The following is a 21,961-nucleotide window of genomic DNA, read 5'->3' on the forward strand; positions in this document are numbered from 1 at the left end:
TATCCTCTGCCATGCTCTCCCTCTTCATCCCTCTCTTAAGAGGATAATCTCTCAGGAGGATGGCTCTTGAAGGTGACAGGGCAGCAAACAGCTGAGAATGAGACATGAACAATTTTTCCAAGTTGATTTTTATTGTTTTAAACCTTCAGTTTTCACCAGAAACCTCCTCCCTGCGGAAGAAAAGCTGCAGAGCTTACACTAAGGTTTGCTTTCACTTTTCCTCCAGGGCTACATCAAATACTCAGCGCTCTTTTATGGATACTATAACAACCAGCGGACAATTGGCTGGTTAAAATACAGGCTACCGATGGCGTATTTCATGGTTGGGATCAGCGTATTTGGCTACAGCCTCATGGTTGTTATAAGATCGTAAGTATGGCTGGCATTGCTCTCTCTGCAAAATCCACCCAAGACATGTCTCACAGTCGGGTTCCCCTCCATGGGGATTGCTCACAGCTTGGTCCAGCCTTGGCTGGGTGGACCCGGGCAGTCTCACGCCTCAGCCATGTGCTCATGTGCATTATTTTGAACGCTTCTACTCCCTTCTCCAGCACTCGTCTTCTTCCTCCTCTTCCTCCTGTCTGGATTGCTTTAATCCTTCCTCCAACATTACTACAGGGCCCTCAAACAGGTGGATTTTGTACATGAAGGAGGACTTTACTTACAGTAAACTTCAAAGGCTCCTTTTCCCATCCTTTCACTGCAAAAAATCATTCCTGAAAGCCTATAATTCATGCAGATGGTGCAAGGGCTACAGGAAAGAGCCAAATGCTACCAGACTGCTTTTGATCCATCCCCAAACCCATCTGCGGAGTTTTTAACTCAGGTCCAAATCTCCCTGCCCCTGGTACACCATTGCTGAGCACCAGTAAGGCCCCCACAGCTTCTCCAGGGCACCAAGGCTGCAGCTGAGGCAGCTCTCACTGCCGAGACAGTCTCTGCAAAGCTGAAACCAAAACCCTCTGTCTCTCTCTAGAGGCCAGAGCACTCAAAGGTTATCCTTCCTTTGCAAGAAGGAATAAGCCCATGGATTTGTATCGCTATTGAAACAGGCCCCATTGGTGTGAGGCAGAAAGATCCTCTTGAGCCTTTGGCTGGAGTGGGACATGGGGATTTGCTGAACATTTGCCATGAAATTGCAGCATCTGTTGTCTTGCTTTCCTTGAGGGACTGGTGCTAGGAACTCCAGTGGGAGTTACAGAAAGATTTCAGGGATCAAATAATAGAGCAGGAACACCAGAAGCCATATCTGGTCCTGGGCTGATTAACAAGAATAATCCTTTTTCTCTCCCTTCGTGTTTTGCTACAAGCTGTTTGACTCCAGCATTGTGCACCTACTGAAATCTCACTAAAACTTTGTGTTGCAGTGGGTGTGTTGGACAGCACCAATGATTTCTGACTAAATTTAACTAAATGTAGCCATAACCGTATACTGTACTCTAGGACCCAGAAGCACTGCAAATAGACTTGCTTCATGCACTAACTGGTGAAAGCAATCCTTAACCTGCTTTAATCACCTAGGCTAGGATTTTTCTACATTACTGTTTTTAATACAAGACCTCCATAGCGCTAGAAACCCCTTTTGATAGTTCAGTTCTCCTTAAGCCTAATGTCCCATGGCACATGATAGACAGTCACACCCCAACCCCAAGAAAGGTCACCCCCACTCTGTCTCTACCCACCAACAATCCCCAAGCCACCAGTGCTGCTTTGCAAAGCTGAAGGACATGAGATGGCTCTGTGAAACAATCCCTGACCTTGCTACCACATTTGTCCTCGCACAGGATGGCACGCAATGCCAATGAAAGTACAGCAGACGGAGATGATGACAACTTCATTTTCAGCTGGAAAATGTTCACCAGCTGGGACTACCTCATTGGCAACCCAGAGACAGCAGACAACAAGTTTGCATCCATCACGACCAGCTTCAAGGTAACCCTAACTGGCATTTCTCTGTCTGCTTCTGGGGATGCTCCCAGCGCCTACTATGTCAGAGGTTTAAGGGAAAAACCTGGGGACTTGTACAGCATCTCTCAGTATGAACAGGGTATGGTGCTGAATCACGGCAGCTCCAGCTCCCCTGCCATGGGTCACCCCAACCACCATTTCAGGATTTAAAAAAAAAAATCTGGCTTACTTCAGAGCACAATTTCCCTGCCACATTCCCCTGGGATATGGCAGGCTGTTTGCCACTTGATGTCTTTCATTCAAAATGGGATGCTTGCATGAAGCTTTGTTTAGCATAATGCAAACTACCAAATTCAATATAGCCAAAACAGCATGAGATTCCATTTCACAGGGTAGAAAAACAGCCAGTGTTGCCTTAGGCTCAGTGCTGCACGGTACAGTTTCCAATTCTGTGAGCATCCCTACTTTTTCAGGAGTCTATAGTGGATGAGCAAGAAAGCAACAAGGACGAGAACATCCACCTGAGAAGGTTCCTACGGGTTTTAGCCAATGTCCTTATCATATGCTGCTTGTGTGGAAGTGGCTACCTCATTTATTTTGTCGTGAAACGCTCCCAGACATTTTCCAAAATGCAAAACGTCGGGTGGTATGAAAGAAATGAGGTAAGGAAACTTTTCCTGCAGTTTTCTGCTGTGATATTTTGCCTTGAACATCTGCATAATCATTGCCACAACTTGAGGACAGCATCCAAGGCAGAGCAATTCCCTACTAGGGCCCAGAAGTCCCCTTCGGTACTTTTGTACTTGTTTTACCCAGAAATCAAATTGGTCTCACTGAGAGTTTCTGGGGTGAATACTCTTACAATAAATCACAAAGTTTGTGGGCTTTCAACACTTACATCACTGGCCATTTTATAAAGCATCTATGTCAAGTTGCATATTAATGCTTACAAATTCTATTGTAGTAGCAAGCTCTCTGGGTGTTAGAAATGTTCATGATCAGACATAAAGCTAAACACAGATCTTTATCATCCATCTTGAATAATGGGAATAAGATTTTACAACCTACAGAAAAAAAATAGTTCATCAACATTTTTCTTCAAAGCTTTTCACACACACACAAAAGTTTCAACCTAGGGAAAGGCTTAATTTCAATGTATAGTACACTCATGTATTTATATATCAAAGCCAAATTAAATTCAAAGCCATGTATTTTCATAATTCTCTCAGAAAACATTAACAAGACAGTACTTTCTCAAAAAATGCTTTGATTTATTTCAGTGAACTTTTCCCAAAGAAAAATAATCCTATTTTTAAAAGTTCAATGTCTGAGACTTTCCTGGTGATAACTTGAGATTTGAATATATACAGTTCTGGGTACTGTTCCCTCTCCTGGAAAGTAAGGCACAAAAAAGAGACCTGTGAGTCAGAGCCTGACAGCAGCTGTACAGACACAGTACCCTGCAGGCCAATGGGCACTGTGGGGCTGCAAAAAAAGGTTGAGCCTGCAAGTCATGCCTGAGCTAATGAATTGCCACTGACCTCATTGACCACAGTACAACTTAGCCTCTCACACCATATAGAAGAACAAAAATACCACCAGGACATATTTTTCTTGAGCTGCAAAACCGAGTCCTTGGTGTGCTTCCATTCAGATCTGTAACTGCCTATTGCAAAAACTAAGGTGCTGGACGTGGAAAATAAACATAGCATCGAATAATTATCTTTATGCACACAAGACAAGTCTTGCACTCCCTCTGAAATTAAAATAAGAACCTCACAGCTGATGCAAGCAGTACTATGAGGGACTTGAGGAACTTAAATATTCATGAGTCTGGACTAACAGGGAACAAATTCTTCAGAGCTCATCCCTTTGAGATAACAGCAAAAGTGCTCCTGCAAGAGCAATCAGTGCAACCCAGTCCTAAAGTCTGACGCTGTGCTGCCTGCACACTAAGCAAAGCTGGGAGCTGAGCTTGCTTTGGCTCCCTCCCCTTTAAAAATCCTTCAGAAAGCTCCAACCAGCTGGTGGCAGCCCCTGGCTCTGCTCTAAGTAATACACTCACTGTTGTTACTATTAGCCGTAATCTCATTTTCCTCATGTGGCAGGTTGAAATTGTAATGTCCTTGCTGGGCATGTTTTGCCCTCCACTGTTTGAAACCATCGCTGCGCTAGAAAATTACCATCCCCGCATCGGGTTGAAATGGCAGCTGGGGCGGATCTTTGCACTCTTCCTGGGGAACCTCTACACGTTTTTGCTGGCCTTGATGGATGACGTCAATGAAAAAGTAAGACCTGTGTTGAAAAGCCATGTTCACTAGCATCATCCGGAGCTGAGGACGAGTGCACCCCATCCCTACAGCCATCGGGGATAATCACCCCCTTTGCAGCAAAGGCTTCCCCCCTTCCCAATCCTCTCAAGCACCAGCTGTATCACTCAGAGAGACCCACAGCCCAGAGGGGCTTCCAGAGAGTCTTCAGCTTCCCCTTACAGCCCTGAAAAGAGAGTGGTTATTGTCTCCTATAATCATGGCATATTAGGATAATTTGATTTTTTTCCTCCATCAGACACTATTTGCAATTTCTATTAATGCAGACCCCGAGGATATAGTTTATAATCCTTTTCCCCCTGCCCTCCCTTCTTTAACATTATCCTGGTAGTGTGTTGCAGGCAGATAACTGCAGGAAAGGATAAACGTCTAACTGATCCACAGAAAAAAATGAGTCTGTTTTAAGCTGAGAAGAACTGGAGGAATCAGGACGGTTTGCTCTGCTCTGATAAATGATTAAAAAGTGAGGAAGGTGGACGGGGTGGAGGTTCCCTCTGTATACACTAGCCTTGCAGGAATTCTGGCTCCTCCATATACAGGGTGCAGGCTGCTGGCTCCCCAAAACTCACAGTGCCCCGAGCTGCTTTCCATCTGGGAGGGGCTGCTGCTTCTGGCAAAAGGAAATGGGTTTCTATACTGTTTCTTTTTGAAATGCCAGCACTGCAGCTCTGCTGTAAGCAAATGTGTATGTAATGGATGGTAACTGATAGGGAGGAGTAAGAAACCCAACGCCTTGGATCTCTCAAAACACATGCTCTGGTGTGCCCATTTTCTGACATTTTTGGCTGGGGGGGGTTCTTCATTACAGCTGGCTGAAGAGGACGTGGTGAAGAACATCACGCGCTGGACTCTGCTTGGCCACCACAACTCATCTGTGGAGAATGGCAGCATCGCCACCCCACCTCCCCTTGATCCTGCAGACGTGCCCAGGGGACCCTGCTGGGAGACAACCGTTGGCATTGTAAGAAATTCATTGTGTAGCAAGTGTCTGGGCTGGTTTGGGGTGGGGTTTTGTTGTCGATGATGTTTTCAGCATTTCCAGGCTCGAAGTTTTCCTTACAAATGGCTTCTCATGTCCCGAGTCTCGCATAGCAGCACCAAGGCAGTATAAATCCTTGGCCACAGTTCTCATGCTGTGGTGGTGAAATCTGGACTTACTCAGGGCATGCACAGCTCTGCAGCCCTTTCCATGAAAAGCACAAAAGGCCAGGTAGTATGCAGCAATGTCTGCATAACGTTTTGTTCACATGATGCCTGTGCCTTTGAATGAACCTGTATTTTCCCCTACTGCTGCACTTTGGTTCACATTGCAGGGAGGCTTTGGAGCACATGGGTAAAAGCCAACCAGAGGACATGCCCAAAGGGAACTCCTGACATGTCTCAACCAGTAAGACATCGTGAGGCACTGAAACGAGAGCAGAATTAGGCAAAAATTACCTCCCTGAAATGTTTGCAGGGTGGCCTTCAAGTCCTCAGAGTTTCACCCCACAAACCCACTATGCAACCTTCCCACTGTGGGCAACTTTCTTAAGTAACCGAGAATTTCTGCAGCCAGACTACGCAAAACCTAAAAACTAAAAGCAATTATGTATTGGTTGATATAGATAGCTAGGGCTTAACTAAGGTAATGAGGCTACGCATTACAGTATACACTCAAGGAGTCTTCACTGGCCAAGCAGTTTTCAGTCAAGAAAGACCAGCCACTGTCACTCCTTGAAAGGTGCTGATCCTCAGTGCAACTGAGCTGTCATCCTCCAGATCTTTGGTGTTTTCCCCCCAGGCTTTTAAACCTTCACTTGTCAGTGTTTTTCTTTTGAATCCTTGAGGTACCAGCCATCCCCATCTGACAAGTCTCACTTCTGCCTGCTATTTTACCTTTCTCGTCTTGCACATCTCCCCTTTCTACACTTCCTCGCAGCTCTTGTTTACAGCTGAGCAACTTCTCAGGAGTTCACGGGAGGATTCTGAAGCTGAGCCATAGCAGAGCTATGCACAATCAAAATTACCCCCAGTGTATGTATGTTTTACACCAGCATTACTGCAGCATTAACATTCTGCCTATGTTTTACATGCTGTTACAACAGATAGCGCAGTCAGTAACACCAGCAGCAACTATCAGGGCTAATGGCTCTAACAGAGCTCATCGTTCCCAAACACAGAGGTAAAGCTTAGGCACTGATGAGTGTTTGAAAAGAGGCAGGGAGTTTGCTCATGGCGTGCCTTTCTGAAGGTTAGTGTTATATAAAGACAAATGGCTTAATACAAAATACAGTCCTGAATACGCTACTGAAATTGTAGGACCTAAATGTTTTTTCCTTGTTTTAAATTGCAGGAGTTCGTAAGGCTCACTGTGTCTGATATCCTGGTGACCTTTATAACCATCTTGGTGGGAGATTTCATCCGAGCTTGCTTCGTCAGATTTGTGAATTACTGTTGGTGCTGGGACCTAGAGGCTGGATTTGTAAGTCAGTATCTTATAGCTGAGAAGACAGAATTAATTTAGGGCTATTTGGTCAAATGCTACAAACAGACTGGTTTTGAATTATTCCAGTGGCCCTCTGGTCTTGTCTGATAATCTAATTGGTGTAGCTAGTCTCTCTATCACTTCTCTGGCTCAGTCAGTTTCATCCCAGAAAGAATCCTACAAAAATGCAGTTCTCTCCCCCACTTCAGGACTTCAAAACATGAGGCTGAATTAAAAACAAACAAACCAACCAACCACACAACCAGATACAAACCTCAATCTGATCTTAATTTGGTCATTATAACCCCAAATCTTTGAGCCCTTCTATTCCTCTTCTCAAAGGCCCAGACTTTCCTGCTCGTTGCCCACCCTGCAGGCAGTACCATGCTTTACTCACAGCATCATCTTCTGATCAATGCTGGAAGCTGGTGTAACCTCTGCTGCAGTGGAGGAAGGAGAGTTTCCTTCCTCTCTCCTGTATGCGTAACACACAACAGCAGCACTGGACTCTTTGGTATTCATAAAGGCTACATTACCAAAGCAGTCAGTACTGGAGTTGCACAAATATTGAACAGAATAATAATTTATTTTTTAAGTCTGTTGTTTCACATAAGAAGTGGCAAAAACAGATGGATTCAGACAGAGATGGAAATACCTGGCAAGAATAACAATTATATAAGTGCCCTGGTTGCCTAACCATCATCCTGGGAGAGTTTCCAGGAGGGGTCTGGAGAAGAGCAGAGATGGGTTTTGCAGGTGTCTAGAGGGGCCAGGGCAAGCAAGGGAAGCCAAGGTACAGCAGGCATTTTGCTGCTTGTGGAGCACTATGCATTTCTTCTGGGGGAGGCAGAGGATGTTTCCCAGGGTGGCCGAGGGATTTCAAAGCTTAGAGGAAGCTCCTGGCAGCCAAGCAGCATGTTATTGCTCCCATTGCATGTGCTCATAGATCACAGTCTTGTTGAAGCTTCTAGTTTTCTCCTCCTGGCCATGTCCTTCTCTCACTTGATTAGCCACCTTATTTTTTTTTTAAACAATTTACCCAAAACAACCTTTAGAAATACCATACGGGGGTTTTCTTCATTCTTAAGATGTCTATTTTGCAAACAGCTGAAAGTCTCTTCTGTCCTGCAGGTACTCCTTGATGTATATATATATATAAATAAAACAAAATAAAATTCCTGGACACCCATCCTCCATCTCTCAGTGACATGAAAGAGGGCTGCATTAGGGCTTATGTTGCACTTCCCTCTCTCCTTTCCTGCAGCATTCGGCATCACCCCAGGCAGGCTGTGAGGCGCTGTTGCACTGAGAAACAAACCCCATTCAGCATCTGTCAGGGGATGACCAGATTAACATGCTGCAGCAGGTTGTTTTTTGCAAACAAGCAGTCTAACCCAGCCCCCAAGGAGCTTAATAGGAGCAAAGCAAGGCCCTTATTTATTAGGACTGTTATTTATTATGGTTGTTTATTAGTAGTGTTAAGTTGCCCATAACATGGGGCAGCACTGGAGGGTTTGCACTTTGTGCTCTGGCAAAAGCAAAACTCTCCTTTCATTCCAAGCTCCCATGGTAGTGTCAGAAAGAAGAAACAAAAACAAAACAATAAAGAAAACAGTGTTTGCACCCATCTCTTCCCAAAGCTGTGAGCAGTCAGATAAGCAGCGCTCTGAATAGGTTCCTTTCAAGTTTTCATCATAAAAGACAAACATCTTAAACCTCAATTCCATGAACTGCTGACAGTACTAAGTACATGCAAATTGGGTGAAAAACTGACATACTGCGCAGGACATTTCAAACATATAAGGGCATCACCCATTATTTCTTAGTACTGTGTTTTCTGCATTGCAGTAAAGAAAAAATACTTTTTTTTTTTCAATAAAGTGTAAAAGAAAAACTTTACACATAGCTCAAGCTGCCAAAAGTAATCTGAGTTTCGTGTGCACAAAAGCAGACATATGTAGAAGATTTACCAATGATGATCCTGCTGTTTCTATCAGAATAATAATTTATAAAATAGCAAATACTGTCAACAGATTAGAGTAGCCTGTTCTGGGCTTACCACCATTAATACCCACACCAGACAGGCTGCTCCATATGAATCAGTATTTTAACTACTGGCTGGTACAGAGCAAAATGCCACCAGATACCCATCAGGTAATATATACCCTCATATTTCTCTCCCTTTGCCCTCTATTTCTGTTGTTCATTGGCCTGCTCCTGCAAGACCTGAGGACATGGATATATCTGGCATATCATTTGCCCTTCAGTTCATCATTATCACCATTTAAACATTCAATATTTTAGCAGGGTAGAACTCTAATTACATAGCCAGATTCATCAGCTGGAGTATAAAACCTAGTCCCATGCCATGGCTCCTTTGCTCATAGCTGGATTTATGTTAGCAGGGAGAACAACTCTAAACACCTCCATGTATCTTTCTAATTTACAGTAAGCCAATAGAGAAGCATCAACCCATGGTGCAGTACCTCCAGTTTTGCCTTCACTGCACTGCTGCTGATCATTCAAGCAGTTCATATGCAATGGGAGCCCTCCCAGAAATCCATCCATACCAACTTTAAATAAGCATCTTTATACCCTGCAGCAAACAGTAGCGGGTACCTCAAGCAACAACAAACTCTCCTTTCTTTCCCCATGCAGCCATCCTATGCAGAGTTTGACATTAGTGGCAATGTTTTGGGCTTGGTCTTCAACCAGGGAATGATTTGGTAAGATACTTTTTTTGTTTAGGGGAAGAGGCAGAGTTTGCATTATTTAGAAACTCTGCCAGTGGAGTTAGAAATATTCTGATTGTTTGGCTTTATGTGCTTGACTATAAAAGTGGAAATTTAAAAACTCCAGTTTACTCATCCAAGAGGAGCAGCAGTGACACAACTGCAGCAGAGAACAATTTTGCAAACCCTGCCCCACTCTGACTTCTATACAGTCATTTTTTTCCAGTGGTAAAAATGTATTAAGATGGTCCACATACTGGGGGAGGAGATCAGAAAGAGGTCTGGGGACATCACAAGCTTACATGTCAATCCAAGGGTGGGCACAGAGCCAGTTGAGCAGAAGAGGCATCGCCCCAAGGGAGGGCAAACAGGAGCTTCCTGTATGAGAAGCAATAGGCAACAACACAAAGCACCCTCGCCACCTCTGGAGACAAAATTTCTTTTGCCATAGATTGATGATTTCTGCCCATTCCCCTACTACAACATCTCAGCAGGCTCAGGGAGGTCTCTCCCTGCTGGTTGCACTTGCCTGATATTTTTCAAGCAAACCCAAGTGATTTTTATCACAAAGTGAAACTATTTCTTTACAAGCACTGAGGGGTTTGAGACCTTGCTGGTCTTCAACGTACGGCTATCATACCCTAATGTGGATGCAGGCAGCTCCTCCTCTGGGAACACAGGAATAGCACAAGCCAGCCCATTCAGACTTCATTTGTGGGTAAACTTGCCACCACATTAACACTTTTTTTCCTTCTTCTGAAAATAAAAATCCTTCCAGTCCATCAAAAAATAGCACCTGTCCTTCTTCTTTCCTTTTCAGGATGGGATCCTTTTACGCACCAGGGCTTGTGGGTATAAATGTGCTGCGCTTATTAACCTCCATGTATTTTCAGTGCTGGGCTGTCATGAGTAGCAATGTCCCTCATGCACGAGTCTTCAAAGCATCCAAGTCTAATAACTTTTACATGGGACTTTTGCTGTTGATCCTGTTCCTCAGCCTCCTGCCTGTGGCTTACACCATCATGTCCCTGCCTCCCTCCTTTGACTGTGGACCATTCAGGTACTAGCAAAACGCCCAAAATGCCAGTTTTGTGCTCCGACACATGGGATTATCTTAATGAAGTTAGAAGGCCTGGACTCCAGCAGAGGTGGTAAAATGGCCATTCTCCATCTGGTTAAATCCTTAGCAATGTGAGGCAACAGGCTGTGCCCAGCTGTGGGCAACACACACCGATAAAAGCAACAGAGGACAGCAGGGGTGGGACATCAGGGTGCAGCCCCCGGTTAAAAAAAAAAAAGCAATGTGAGCACCCCTAAGGCTCTCAGGAACATCGTAGGAACAAAATAGGGGTCCAAAGCCTCCTTCCACAGAGCCGAGATCTCCAACACCACAGGATATGTTTTACATGTTGAATTTCGTAGGAAAATAGTAGGAAATTAATAGGCCTGAGCCTGAAGAGTTGCAGCTTTTTTTTTTAATTAGGACAGAATCAGCACTTCACAGAGGATTCAGTGGAGCAGATTAACATGCCAATCAAGCCTAATTTTATTGAGTAACACCATTTCCTGGACCCACTGAGTCTGACTCAGCAAGGAGCCAGCTTGGAACAAATTGTTCCTGTTTTAGGTTATCTACTTGCTAGTCAAGAATGACAATAGAAAGCTAAAAGGCTCGGGGGAGAAGGCAAGAGACCAAAATTATCTCAGTTCTATAACAAGGACAGGTGTCAACAAGCAACGTCAGGAGATCTGATGAGAAACCTGTTGCGCACACACTATCATTTGGAGATGACTAATCTGCAACGTAAAAGAGCTATTTCAGTTCCAAATCAACCCTTCAAAAGCCACTTAGCCTGATTCAGACCCTTGGCAGCCCTCTTAACTCAACTGAAAGCTCAGTTCTCCTGGGCTTAAGGCAGCTGATAAAGTTAGGACACGGTTTAGCCAAGTTTGTCTTTATTGACTCTCGTCATCAGGACAGAGTCCAACACCTTCCTGAGCAGAGTTCTGCAAGATCCCAGGAGGTAACAAGCCTAAAAATGTGGAATAGGACTTGTCGGGTTGGATTTACAGACCCAGGGATGCTGGGGAGAAAAGGTCAATTATGTAACCCAGGCTTTTACAGATTTGTTCTCCTTTCATACAGAATAGTCTCATCTGCTTTATCAATCTGGTTTGAAATTACTCTTTCACTGAGTTTCCTATTAAGCAATAATAACAGCTTGCTATTTTTGTCATTACTTAGCAGCTCTTCAACTTGGCTCATTATTTCAGAAAGCCAGAATTTGCATACGGAAAGTCATCTTCACTCTGAAAAGGCCATATTTAACAAGATATTGGTCAGAAATGTACAGTTACTGCAATCCGTAGGTTTTCATACTTTTCAAAGGGGTAACTAGTCAGAATTCATAAAAGAGCCATATGTGGAAATAAAGGTATTAACTCCAGGAGCAAGTTGGTCTAGCAAAGATTATTCTTATAATCAGTGTAGGGAGAGATGGATGGACCAATAGATAATTTAAAATCAAGGCATCTCAAAATCCTTGGTGGCCAGCAGCAAGCTGGCACTTGCTGAAAGACAGAGGAAACATGGTACTTAGCATCATTCCATTAGGAGCTATTTTGTCCCTCCCAGAAATACCTACACCCCTTAACTGGCCTTTTTCTTTCCAGTGGGAAGAAAAGGATGTATGAAGTCATTCAAGAGACCATCGAGCTTGATTTCCCACTTTTTGTTGCCAAGATCTTCAGCTATGTGGCAAATCCAGGACTGATCATACCTGCAATTCTGCTCATGGTGTAAGTTTTTGTTGCGATATTACACATCTGGCTGGGGGGAGGAGGTTGGGAAAAAACAGAAAATGCTGGCACATTAGTGCAGTCTAAATACAGCTTCTGCTGAGATAACAGCCTGGATTAGGGCCGGCACATGCTCCCTACCCCCCTCATCTTCACACAACCTAGTTTCCCAAAATTTGATTTCCTGACCCAATTAAACACAACTTTGTAGATGAAACGCATTGCTGACAGAGGCCTTGTGGATATCAAAGCTGTCACAGCTTCCACGTGAAAAATTTTCAGTAGCCAGCAGGAAATAAATGGACAGTCTCAGCCTGGTGCCTTTTGGAGAAGCAATTTCTGTCACAGCTGGTGGTATTTACAGCACTGCCAAACCAGGGCATTCAAAAATTACACGTTCCAAAAATACAAAGAGGTGTCGTTTTTTTGTTTGGATTGTTGGGGGATTTTGGGGGGTTTTGTTAGTATGTTGGTTTATTTGTTTTGTTTGTTTATTCTTTTTCCCACTAATACATCTGGAATTTGTTTCAGTGCTGTCTGATCATTTCAGCTTTGAAACCATACTTAATCCCTAACACCTTCAGCAGCTCTAGGATGGGGGCAGTTCTCTTTTTCTCTTTTTTAAAAAAGATATTTTTGGCATTGTTCTTGAAGTTTCCATAGCTATCAAAATGAGTGGGAAAGCCACGGCCAAGTTTTATGGGCAGCTCTGAAGACTCCAGACTAAATGGTAGGAGACAGGGAGAGGTCTGGGGAGTGTATTACATATGCTTGCCTGCTCAGACTCTTCCTTGGGCATCCACACACATTGAAGATGGGGCTGTGGGCTGATCCAGTACAGCTGCTCTCGGGCACTGTGATCCTTCATTCTGAATAGGTTGGGCTGAAGATAACACCATCAAATTAAATCAAAATTTCCATGTTATGAAGTTTCTTATAGAAACAGCCTGAGAAGAATCCCAATTCAAGTAAAAATGACCTGTCATCCCTCTACTTGCCTCAAACTACTTATTTTAGCCTAAATGAATATTGATCACATACTGTAATCCATGCAGACAGATCCTGCAATTCAAAGAATCAGATCAGATACACATAGGAGACAAGAAGTGTCATGCTACACCCCTGCTACAGCCAAGCACATTACAGAGTTATTAGCTCTATTCCTATGAGCTTCACAGTAGCACTAGCAGATGCTACAACAAACACGAGATGAAGATCACAGAACTAATTCGCTGCAAACAGATGACCTTTACAGAAGGTTCCTGAGGCTTTGATGTAACCCCCAAAAAAAGGTGGTGGGAGACTGGCAGACCTTTGAAAATAATGTTTTGTTCAGTGAAAATCTCCTGCCCTTTCCTCCACTGACAGCCAGCACAAGGAACAGCACAAATACAGTTTATCTCCTGAAGCAACACCTTTATCATGCCTTCCCAGTCTGGGCTGTTCCTACACCACAGCCTTCCCAGCAGTCCATCTCTGCTCAAGGCATCATTTTGTCTCTGCCCCAATCCCCTCCACAAACTGAAAGATACCTTATGTCACATTATCTAAAACATCCTTGTTTCCCACCCAGATACACTGCCTGTGCAGACCAAAATAAACAGGGAGACAAAATCCAGTTACCTAATTAAAATTTTGCCAGAAGAACAAGATTACAATCCTTTTGCTTACAGTCCTGTAACTGGCTTCTGGTAGTGAGAAACTTAGTTTTATGTTTCTTTCACCATTTTCTCCAGAAAGCAGATAGCTATAAATCGTACACAAGTCCCAAGTTTCCTGCCTTGTCTCTGAAAGTCTTCAGCTTCTGCTTCTACTGCTGCTGTGGACAGGTAGACAGGTTCAAGCTGGAGGCAGTCCTTGCACTGATCCCCATCCAGCTTCCCAAGAGATTTAAACCCGGAAAATGCAATTGCTGGAGCTTCGTCTGGTCCTGATGAGCAGAGAGCCAGCAGCTCTCTAAGAAGCAGGCAAGGCAACCTACAACACAGCCTAAATAACAAATAGGCTCTACAAAGAGAAACAGGCGGATCATAAATGGACAGTCTGTTGCTTTTTATGGCAAACACTCAAAAAGTGCTTTCTGCTTCTGTGGACTGAATTAAGTCATTTTCTCAAGCCGTGATAGCCTCCTATCTCTTTTCAGGTGCAATCGAAAATGCCCTTTCTATTTATTTCTGTTCTTGGTGTCTGGTCCCAGACAACCATGGGTTCCAGAAGGTGACACGGGTGTCAGTCTTACTGTCATGTTTCTAGCTGTCTGAGGACAAGGGAAAAAGGAAACAGAGCAAGGAGAAGCAGAGATACTTTGCACACAGGCATATAATCTAATCCCATTTGGGGCTGGGAGCAGGATTTCAAGCCATGGCTTGCAGACCCTCCTGAACGAAGCTGGAAGCACCTTACTGCATTGAGGAGAACTAGAAAAAAAAAAACTGCTGTGCAGGCTAGAGAAGGACAGTGACCCACATACTCTTCCCAGCTCTGGGGGGAGCAGCAAATCAGAGAACTGGAGTGCCAGAGCCACACAGCATCCACACTAAGCAGTTCAAGCACAAGAGTCCATCCCCAGGCTCATTTTAGAGGCAGGTAGATCTGAAGCACCCCACTAAAAGTGGATAAAGTCCATTTGCTAATGCTTACTTGAGTTCCCAGCAAAGTTCCCAGCTTGTCATGCCGCTGCTCACAGTCAGATCAGCATATGACTTTGCCTTTTCTGGGAACCAGCACTAGCAGTGTGAATCAGGAATTCAGTAGCAAATCCAGTACATCTGTAGGACCTGCCCAGGACACTGGCAGCACCTTGGAGGATCACCCAGGCTGCTTTAGCATTGTTGAGTCTTGGCCTGAACAACACAGTCCAAATCTGCCTGACTGCCTGCAGATTTGAACTCCAGCAAAGGCATCCTCCTCAAATCCCCTTTCTGTGGCACTGTCCCTTTCCCCCTCCTTTCCCTTAAGGGCAGTTCAGCCACGGACAAACTCAGCCTCCTTTGAACAATGACTCTGTAATAAATCAAGGACAGAGGAAACTCAGGCTTAGCCGGTAGACACAGCAGGCTCATATCTCACAGTGTTTGGGAGAGACACCTGGTGAGTTCATACCCTTCCCATCAACGCCCGGCTAAAAGCAGGAGTCATTGGGAGGAAGCTGTGGAGGTTGGAGATGCTGCTGGCTGCTACAGCAGGGGGTGAGAAGGGACTGAAAAAGTAACAGGAATTGATTTCCTCAGTGACTGAATGAACTTGAGAAGGCAGCTCAGAAACAGGGCACATGGCATCCCAGATGGCTTTGAATAGAAAGATCCCGTTAACATTATGAAAACAGGGGTACTCAAGGCACCTACATCCTGGCTGGTCACAACAAAAATGGCAGAGCATCACCAAAGCCCTGTATTACAAAGCAATATATTTCCTTGGCAATTAGTTTGACAATAGAGAAGAAATAAAGCTATTGCATCCTCAGAGAAGATCAAAAATAACAAATTTCAAACTCTCCAAGACTGAGTTTTGGGTTAATATCATACTAGGCAAAAGGGCATAAATTTGTTTCCTCTAGACAGATCCCTGCAAAAAGCCTCAGGAGAGGCCCTCCAAAGCACCTCTTCTTGATCTCCCACCTGGAAACCAATGTGCTGATACATGGTGCCTCTGCTGACAAAATCCTCAAGCCTGGTGCTTTAGGATGTTGAACCTGGGCTGGAGCCACCCAAGCAGGTTCTGAACTGTCAGGAAAACTTTTTTTTTTAGCCTGCCTTTTTTTCTTACCTCTTTTATAACAGTATTTTCTTCTTTAAAAAAAAAAAAAATTATAGTGATGAATTGAAATGGCTGGTGCTTTTCCTGTGAATGGCTCAAAGTTACTGAGCAGATGATGTTTACAGTTTAGAAGAATAAAAGCACTCTACAAAAGCAGGAGGAGACACTTTTGACAACCAAAATATGGCTAGCTGGCAAGCGGCAGCGGTGGCGAGACAGGCCCAGACGCTTGGGCACGTTTTAAAACACGCACCTCCCTGTGTGCCAAGGGCTGGCTGCCAGCACACCCTCTCCCATCCCGCTTGCCTTTCAATTCCCTCCAGCTTGGCTGGTTTTTTCCCCCCCAAGTTTTGGCATGCCCTTCTTGCAGAATCAAGGATCAAAACAAAAGCCAGCGGCTCTGCTTCCACCTGGCTGCTGCTCCCCCTCAGTTCCCATCTCTGCTGGCTCCCAACAGCCCCTCGTTGGGCTGCAGCAGGCAGCTGGTCCTGGCCGAGCAGTAATGCAGACTGTACTTCAAGGACTGCTGCCTGCCACTATTTTCCTTGTTTCCTCTTTTTTTTTCCTCTCTAAGTTCCCTGTGTGACTTGGTGACTGTTTTGTTTTTCCCTTGACTCTTGGAAGAAATTCATATATTTTATCAGCTGAGTTGGTTTTCACCCAGGTAATGAGTTGAATGGGCTCACCATCAAGTAAAGATCCAAGGGCCAAGGCAAGTGCAAAGCACAGGGAGACTGTGGCCAGACAAGGCAGAGGCAGGAGGGGCAGGATGGTCACTTTTCTTCTGTTTGAACAGAAATGAGCTACTGAACTGACTCAGCCCATCTTACCTGACTATGCCACAAGGCAGCCTGAATCATTCCTAAGCCTTGCGCCTCTAAAGGCAATTTGCAGGGGCTGGGTAGAAAACCTAGATGCTAGAAGGTAGGCAAAAATTAAATGTTCCCTCCCTGTGAAACTTTCTCTCTGCCCTGATCCTATCACCACAGCTACATATTTGTTTTTGTAGCCTCGCCATCTATTACCTAAACGCTGTGTCTGAAGCGTACCAGCGCGCCAACGCAGAGCTGAAGAAGAAAATGCAAATGGTAAGTATTGATTTTTCAAAGCCATCTTTGAAATACCACACACTCCAAGTTTGATGTGCAACATATGCTTTTAAATTGCTCTTCACTTCTGAACACGAACACAATGGGACGATGCACTTTATGCCTGTTCAGTCCTCTCTGATGGCATTTAATGGCTAACTGCAAAGAGCAGTGACATCCCATAATAGGCTGCTATTTCGTACACCAAAACTACAGAGAGTTTTCCCATAAATTGTGCTTTCCACCTACAAAAATAAGTTACCTCAAAGTTCAAGTAATGTTTTGTAGCCTGAGATTTCTGAGGGACAATGATAAGCCTATCAAAACCACAGTCAGGTTTTGTACAAGCTAAAGAGCCATAAATAACAACAGAGCAATAACACTTTTTGCCATCAATTCTTGAAGCACTTCACAGAGGAGACTGGTGTCTGTCTCCACCACGCAGACAGAAAAAGCAAGATACAGACAGATGCAATGATTTGAATTAGCAGGGTAGGATTTGGACCTCGTGATATCCATGACTGAAAGAGGTTGCAACATGCAGAGGACCATAAAGCAGGGACCCTTGAACTCATATGAATTAGATTGGGCAGCAGGATACCTGCAAAAGCACAACTCTGCTCACATAATGAGTTTCAGTGAGAAAAAGCACTTTGAACTTGGCAAAGAGATTACATTCATACCAACAAATGCTTAGCCAGGCCAACCATTTCACAGATCACATCTGCAGTTTCAAACTAAACCAAATGTCTTTTATTGATGCAGCAACGCGAAGAGGAGAAAAACAAGAGAAACAACAAAGCCAGTACTAACCCCATGCTGGAAGATCTGGAGGATTTACTCACGCCAAGTACAAAGAGTGAAAGTCAGCCCAAACAAGCAGAAGGTAAAAACCAAACCACCTCCCCTCAACCCTCCTGAAAAGGTTCCTTTTGCCACCAAACAATGAGAGGGAAAGATAGAGAAACTAGAGTAATACATGTTTGCAAAGGGATTGGATGAGTATAACTAGCACAGATTTTATCAGCTTACAGAAGTCCACCTGCCAATGAACACCCAGGCAGGGCAAGGTTTTAGAGTGGATTATGCCTCACACAGGCTTATCACAACGTGGGAATTGTAATCCAAAGTTATGATTCATATCCCAGCTATTAACCATGCTGGTCACAAATTCAGCCATTTATTCTGGGAATAACACAAACTCTTGGCTGGTGAGTTGACCCAGGCACAAACTTTTCTCCCAATTGAGGTTTTCATTGGAAAATTCATTATGAGCAAGGCAGATGATTTTATGGGCCTGTGCTGGTCTTAGGGCAAATAAACGTATGCTGTAAGCTCTGCTGAGGTGGTCCATGGCTGGGCAGAAAAATGCAGGAGGGAACATTGGCATCAGGGTCCAGGCACTCTAAAGGAAGACAGATCATCCAGGCTTGGTCTGAATCAGGCATTTCCTGACCACCAGAGCCTCCTGCTCTCATTTGTGAGAAACTGCGCGACACGTGTTAAAGATTTTTACCTTGACACAGACAAGAAAAGCAAACTACTGTCACCAAAACTTCCTCACATTTAGATAGGCTGTTTCTTGGAGAGCCCAAAATGAGCTGGTAAATTTAGACCAAGTCAATACTGATTTCCCCCCAGAGCAGACCCAGGGTGCTCATTTAAATGGAAATAGTGCCAGCAGCATTGCGGGTACATTGAAAATAAAAACTAAAATCAGCAATTACCCATGACCATCACATAGCTAGAGGTGTACCAGCATGGCTGGTAGGACTGTCATGTCTTATAAACGCATCAGTAAGAACCTGCAAAGAGGGCTTGGGCAGCAGAGACACATAGTGGCTGTTAGCCAGGGGCTAACAGTCTTATTTAGGGTTTCGTCATTCAGATGTTCAAATACAAATCCCCAAACACTTGGATTATCACACATAGAAAAAACATCAGGCACTGTGCAGAGGGAGAAAGGCTGTGTTTGCTCTCAGGGAAATAACATTCATAATCTTTGCCCTAGTCAAGAAAACAGAGTCTTCTAACAGAAGCAGCCCTGTCGGCAAACAAGGCAAAGCAGCAGCCGCGGGTGGCAGCCCCATGTCTGGTGGGAGAGGAGCAGCATTCGCCCCACCGCCACACGTGTTCGTCACGCAGCCACCAACTCTGGGTGTCCGAGCACCTCACCTGGGCCAGCCCAGACCAAGGGGTTACCCACCGGGACTGGTCCCTGGAAGGGGGAGAGGACGGCCATTCTACCCCCACTATGCTTCATAAGCTCAGTGATGTTTCTCCTGTTTGAAATTAAAATAGAGGTGCTGCATGAACTATCATAGTTTTAGTATGAAATTATTACTGTATGTCGGTCATCCACTCGTGATGATCCATATCTATCTGACACTGACTATCTAAAACAGCTTTGTTTAGAAGCTTAGTGGTACTTTAGAGTTGTAACCCGCAATGGCTGAGCTGATTTTGATCACAAAAATCAGCTGTGGCATTGCTGAACTACTATTATATATACAGGACTCAGCTCTGTGGCCATTAACAGCAGCTTACTCTGTGGTGTGAGTGCTTGTTGGTCCCTCCATAGGCTTCTTCAGTTAATAAAAGTAGCACGAGTTTTCCTGTCATTTCAACAAAGTCGGGTTTTGAGGAGTTTCTGTGTGGGTTTTTTTGGTAGTTTTGTGTAGTGTTTTTTTGTTTGGTTTGTTGGGCTTTTGTTTTGTTTTCTGTTTGCTTTTTTGTTTGTTTTCCTGTCACACTACCTGAGGAATTAAGTATTCTTTAAAAACAATGAGTGTCCCTGCCCAGCTGCATGGCATCTTCTACTAGGAGTAGAGGACTCCTACTAGACCAGCACAGGAGGAGGTTTTGTCAGCAGCATTCCATCCTTTGTGACAGCTTTCCTCCAGTCTATCTCCTCCAAACTTTCATCTTTTTGTTCCAACCCCACCACTGCTTTCTCTGGTTTCCCACTCTGCTCCTGATTTCACAGTCTGTTAAGAGTACCTTGCACCATTATTTCAGTCCCTAGATGTAACTCCTAATTCAGTGACACCACTCAGCACAACCCAGAGACTAAAAGTGCTTTGCCCTAGTTTACAATTATGACCAGTTAGAAATTTCTGGTGCAATTTAAGGATCATATCTCCCGGATCTACAGGACATCCCAGGTCTCCGTGGCAGGACTTCTCAGGTTGGACCTGCTCTTTTAGACCTACTGTTTCTTCCTGTTGTTGACAGAAATTCATTCCAGCCAGCTTAGATCTGGTGCTCACATATGTGTTGTTCTTTATTAAAATGTCTGTAAAAAATAAACTCATGTTCTTCAGTAAAAACAAACCCATAAATATAGCTAGCAACAATTCCACTACAGCTGAGTTGCTTGGGATCAAAGGTGCTTACCTTGAATTTTTCCACTAAATGCTACAAATCTTGTCATAAAAATATGCTCAGGACAGGAAATTCAGTAACTTGTTTCTTCTTTATGACTTGACAGAGCGCAGAGGATTTGACCTTCAGTCTGGAATCGTCCACCTTTGAGGAGCTGGGCAAAGGGGTCCAGTTAGGTGGGATGTGAGGCAGATTGGGAAAAGGATTCAATTTTTCAGGTCCAAACCAACAACAGTATTTAGGTGTCTTGTTTCTCAATTAAAAGCTTAAATATTGTGCTGTGCTTATTTGTAGAGACCTAGCTCATTCCTCATGCCCAAAGAAACCCTCTGGTGATGGAGACCAGTATTTTTGCAGCTTGTGCTACTGCATGAAGCATGTTGCTCAACACTCTGCCAGTGCCAGGAGCATCACAGTGGCTTCCACACCAGTGAAGATGCACTAAGACTCAATCTAATGTCCTCCAGGTGCTTGACTTGACCCCAGCAAGCCATGGGTGCAGCAAGTCACCCATCTCTCTGCACCCCAGCATGCTGCGGCCCCTCTCCATGACCATATATCAGGTGCTTTTGCTGCCACCGAAGCAGGGCAGACAGGGACCTTTGAAGCTGGACATCCACTGCATCTCTAAACCACAGCTCTTCAAAGCAGTGATGTCCTGACAAAACAAATGCTCACCAAAAGGCTTTAAAAAGTGATCTCCCAATTTTGATTCATGTTGCGTTCAACATTATCAGCTCTCTGGCCTGACAACCATGGGGATTTTTTTCTCTGTCATGCTATTCTTGCTGCTTGCTTAGCCCTGAGGCAGCAGCTTGTCCTTTAGCAGGTGGCAGCCCCGTTTCATCTGCAGCCAAGTCCTAATTGCTCACAAATGCTCAGATGTAGTTTTTCCCTAGGGAAAAAGGCAACTCTGAAAACTAAACATTTCTAGATCCTGGCCCATTTCTCACACAACACAGGCACCATTGCTGAATCCAAATTCAGTATCACATTTTAAAAGGATTACACTAATGCAATGCTACGCTGTGGCAAGGGGAGGCTTGCAATTGTTCATTTGCAATCAAAAAACCCATCTCTCTGGGTCCCCTTCAACTCAGCCATCTACAATCAGGTGAAACCAGCGGTGAACTTTGTCTCTACATCTTACATTTGGTACCATGTGGTGCTACACAGGAATAACCGCCTCCTCCACGCACTCGGCAAACAGAGACCACTAAGCTCCCACATGTTGGGAGACAGTCCGCATATGCATGTATCCACATGGGCACTGAGATAAAGATGAGCAGATTTTTAATTCTTTCAGGCTTTATATTATTTTCTGCACCACTCCTTCATGATTCACAGAAAAACTAGAAAGCACGGAAGCGAGGGGATACGTTTGCAGCCGATATGGCTGAGTATCCTCCCAGTGCACTGTGCAGGCAGAGGGAGAAGAGCCCACAGCTGCCCAGGGATGGTGGACAGATGTCATTTCCCAGTGGGCAAAAGCTTTACGAG

At 44.4% G+C, this 21,961-nt stretch overlaps 1 protein-coding gene across 1 annotated transcript in view; it reads left to right on the forward strand.

Moving 5' to 3' along the window:
* Positions 1–20,386, forward strand: part of TMC2 (transmembrane channel like 2) — a 33,454-nt gene extending 13,068 nt beyond the window's left edge. Inside the window, exons 9-20 of the mRNA XM_065051807.1 lie at positions 227–369; positions 1,785–1,932; positions 2,382–2,570; positions 4,017–4,196; positions 5,047–5,199; positions 6,571–6,699; positions 9,361–9,428; positions 10,255–10,494; positions 12,108–12,233; positions 16,999–17,077; positions 17,843–17,963; positions 19,089–20,386. Coding sequence (XP_064907879.1) covers positions 227–369; positions 1,785–1,932; positions 2,382–2,570; positions 4,017–4,196; positions 5,047–5,199; positions 6,571–6,699; positions 9,361–9,428; positions 10,255–10,494; positions 12,108–12,233; positions 16,999–17,077; positions 17,843–17,963; positions 19,089–19,342 — 1,830 coding nt within the window. The 3' untranslated portion in view covers positions 19,343–20,386. The remainder of the gene's footprint in view (positions 1–226; positions 370–1,784; positions 1,933–2,381; positions 2,571–4,016; positions 4,197–5,046; positions 5,200–6,570; positions 6,700–9,360; positions 9,429–10,254; positions 10,495–12,107; positions 12,234–16,998; positions 17,078–17,842; positions 17,964–19,088) is intronic.
* Positions 20,387–21,961: the final 1,575 nt, after the last annotated feature.

The sequence above is a fragment of the Columba livia genome, chromosome 2, assembly GCF_036013475.1.
Source record: "Columba livia isolate bColLiv1 breed racing homer chromosome 2, bColLiv1.pat.W.v2, whole genome shotgun sequence".
Lineage (NCBI taxonomy): Eukaryota > Metazoa > Chordata > Aves > Columbiformes > Columbidae > Columba > Columba livia.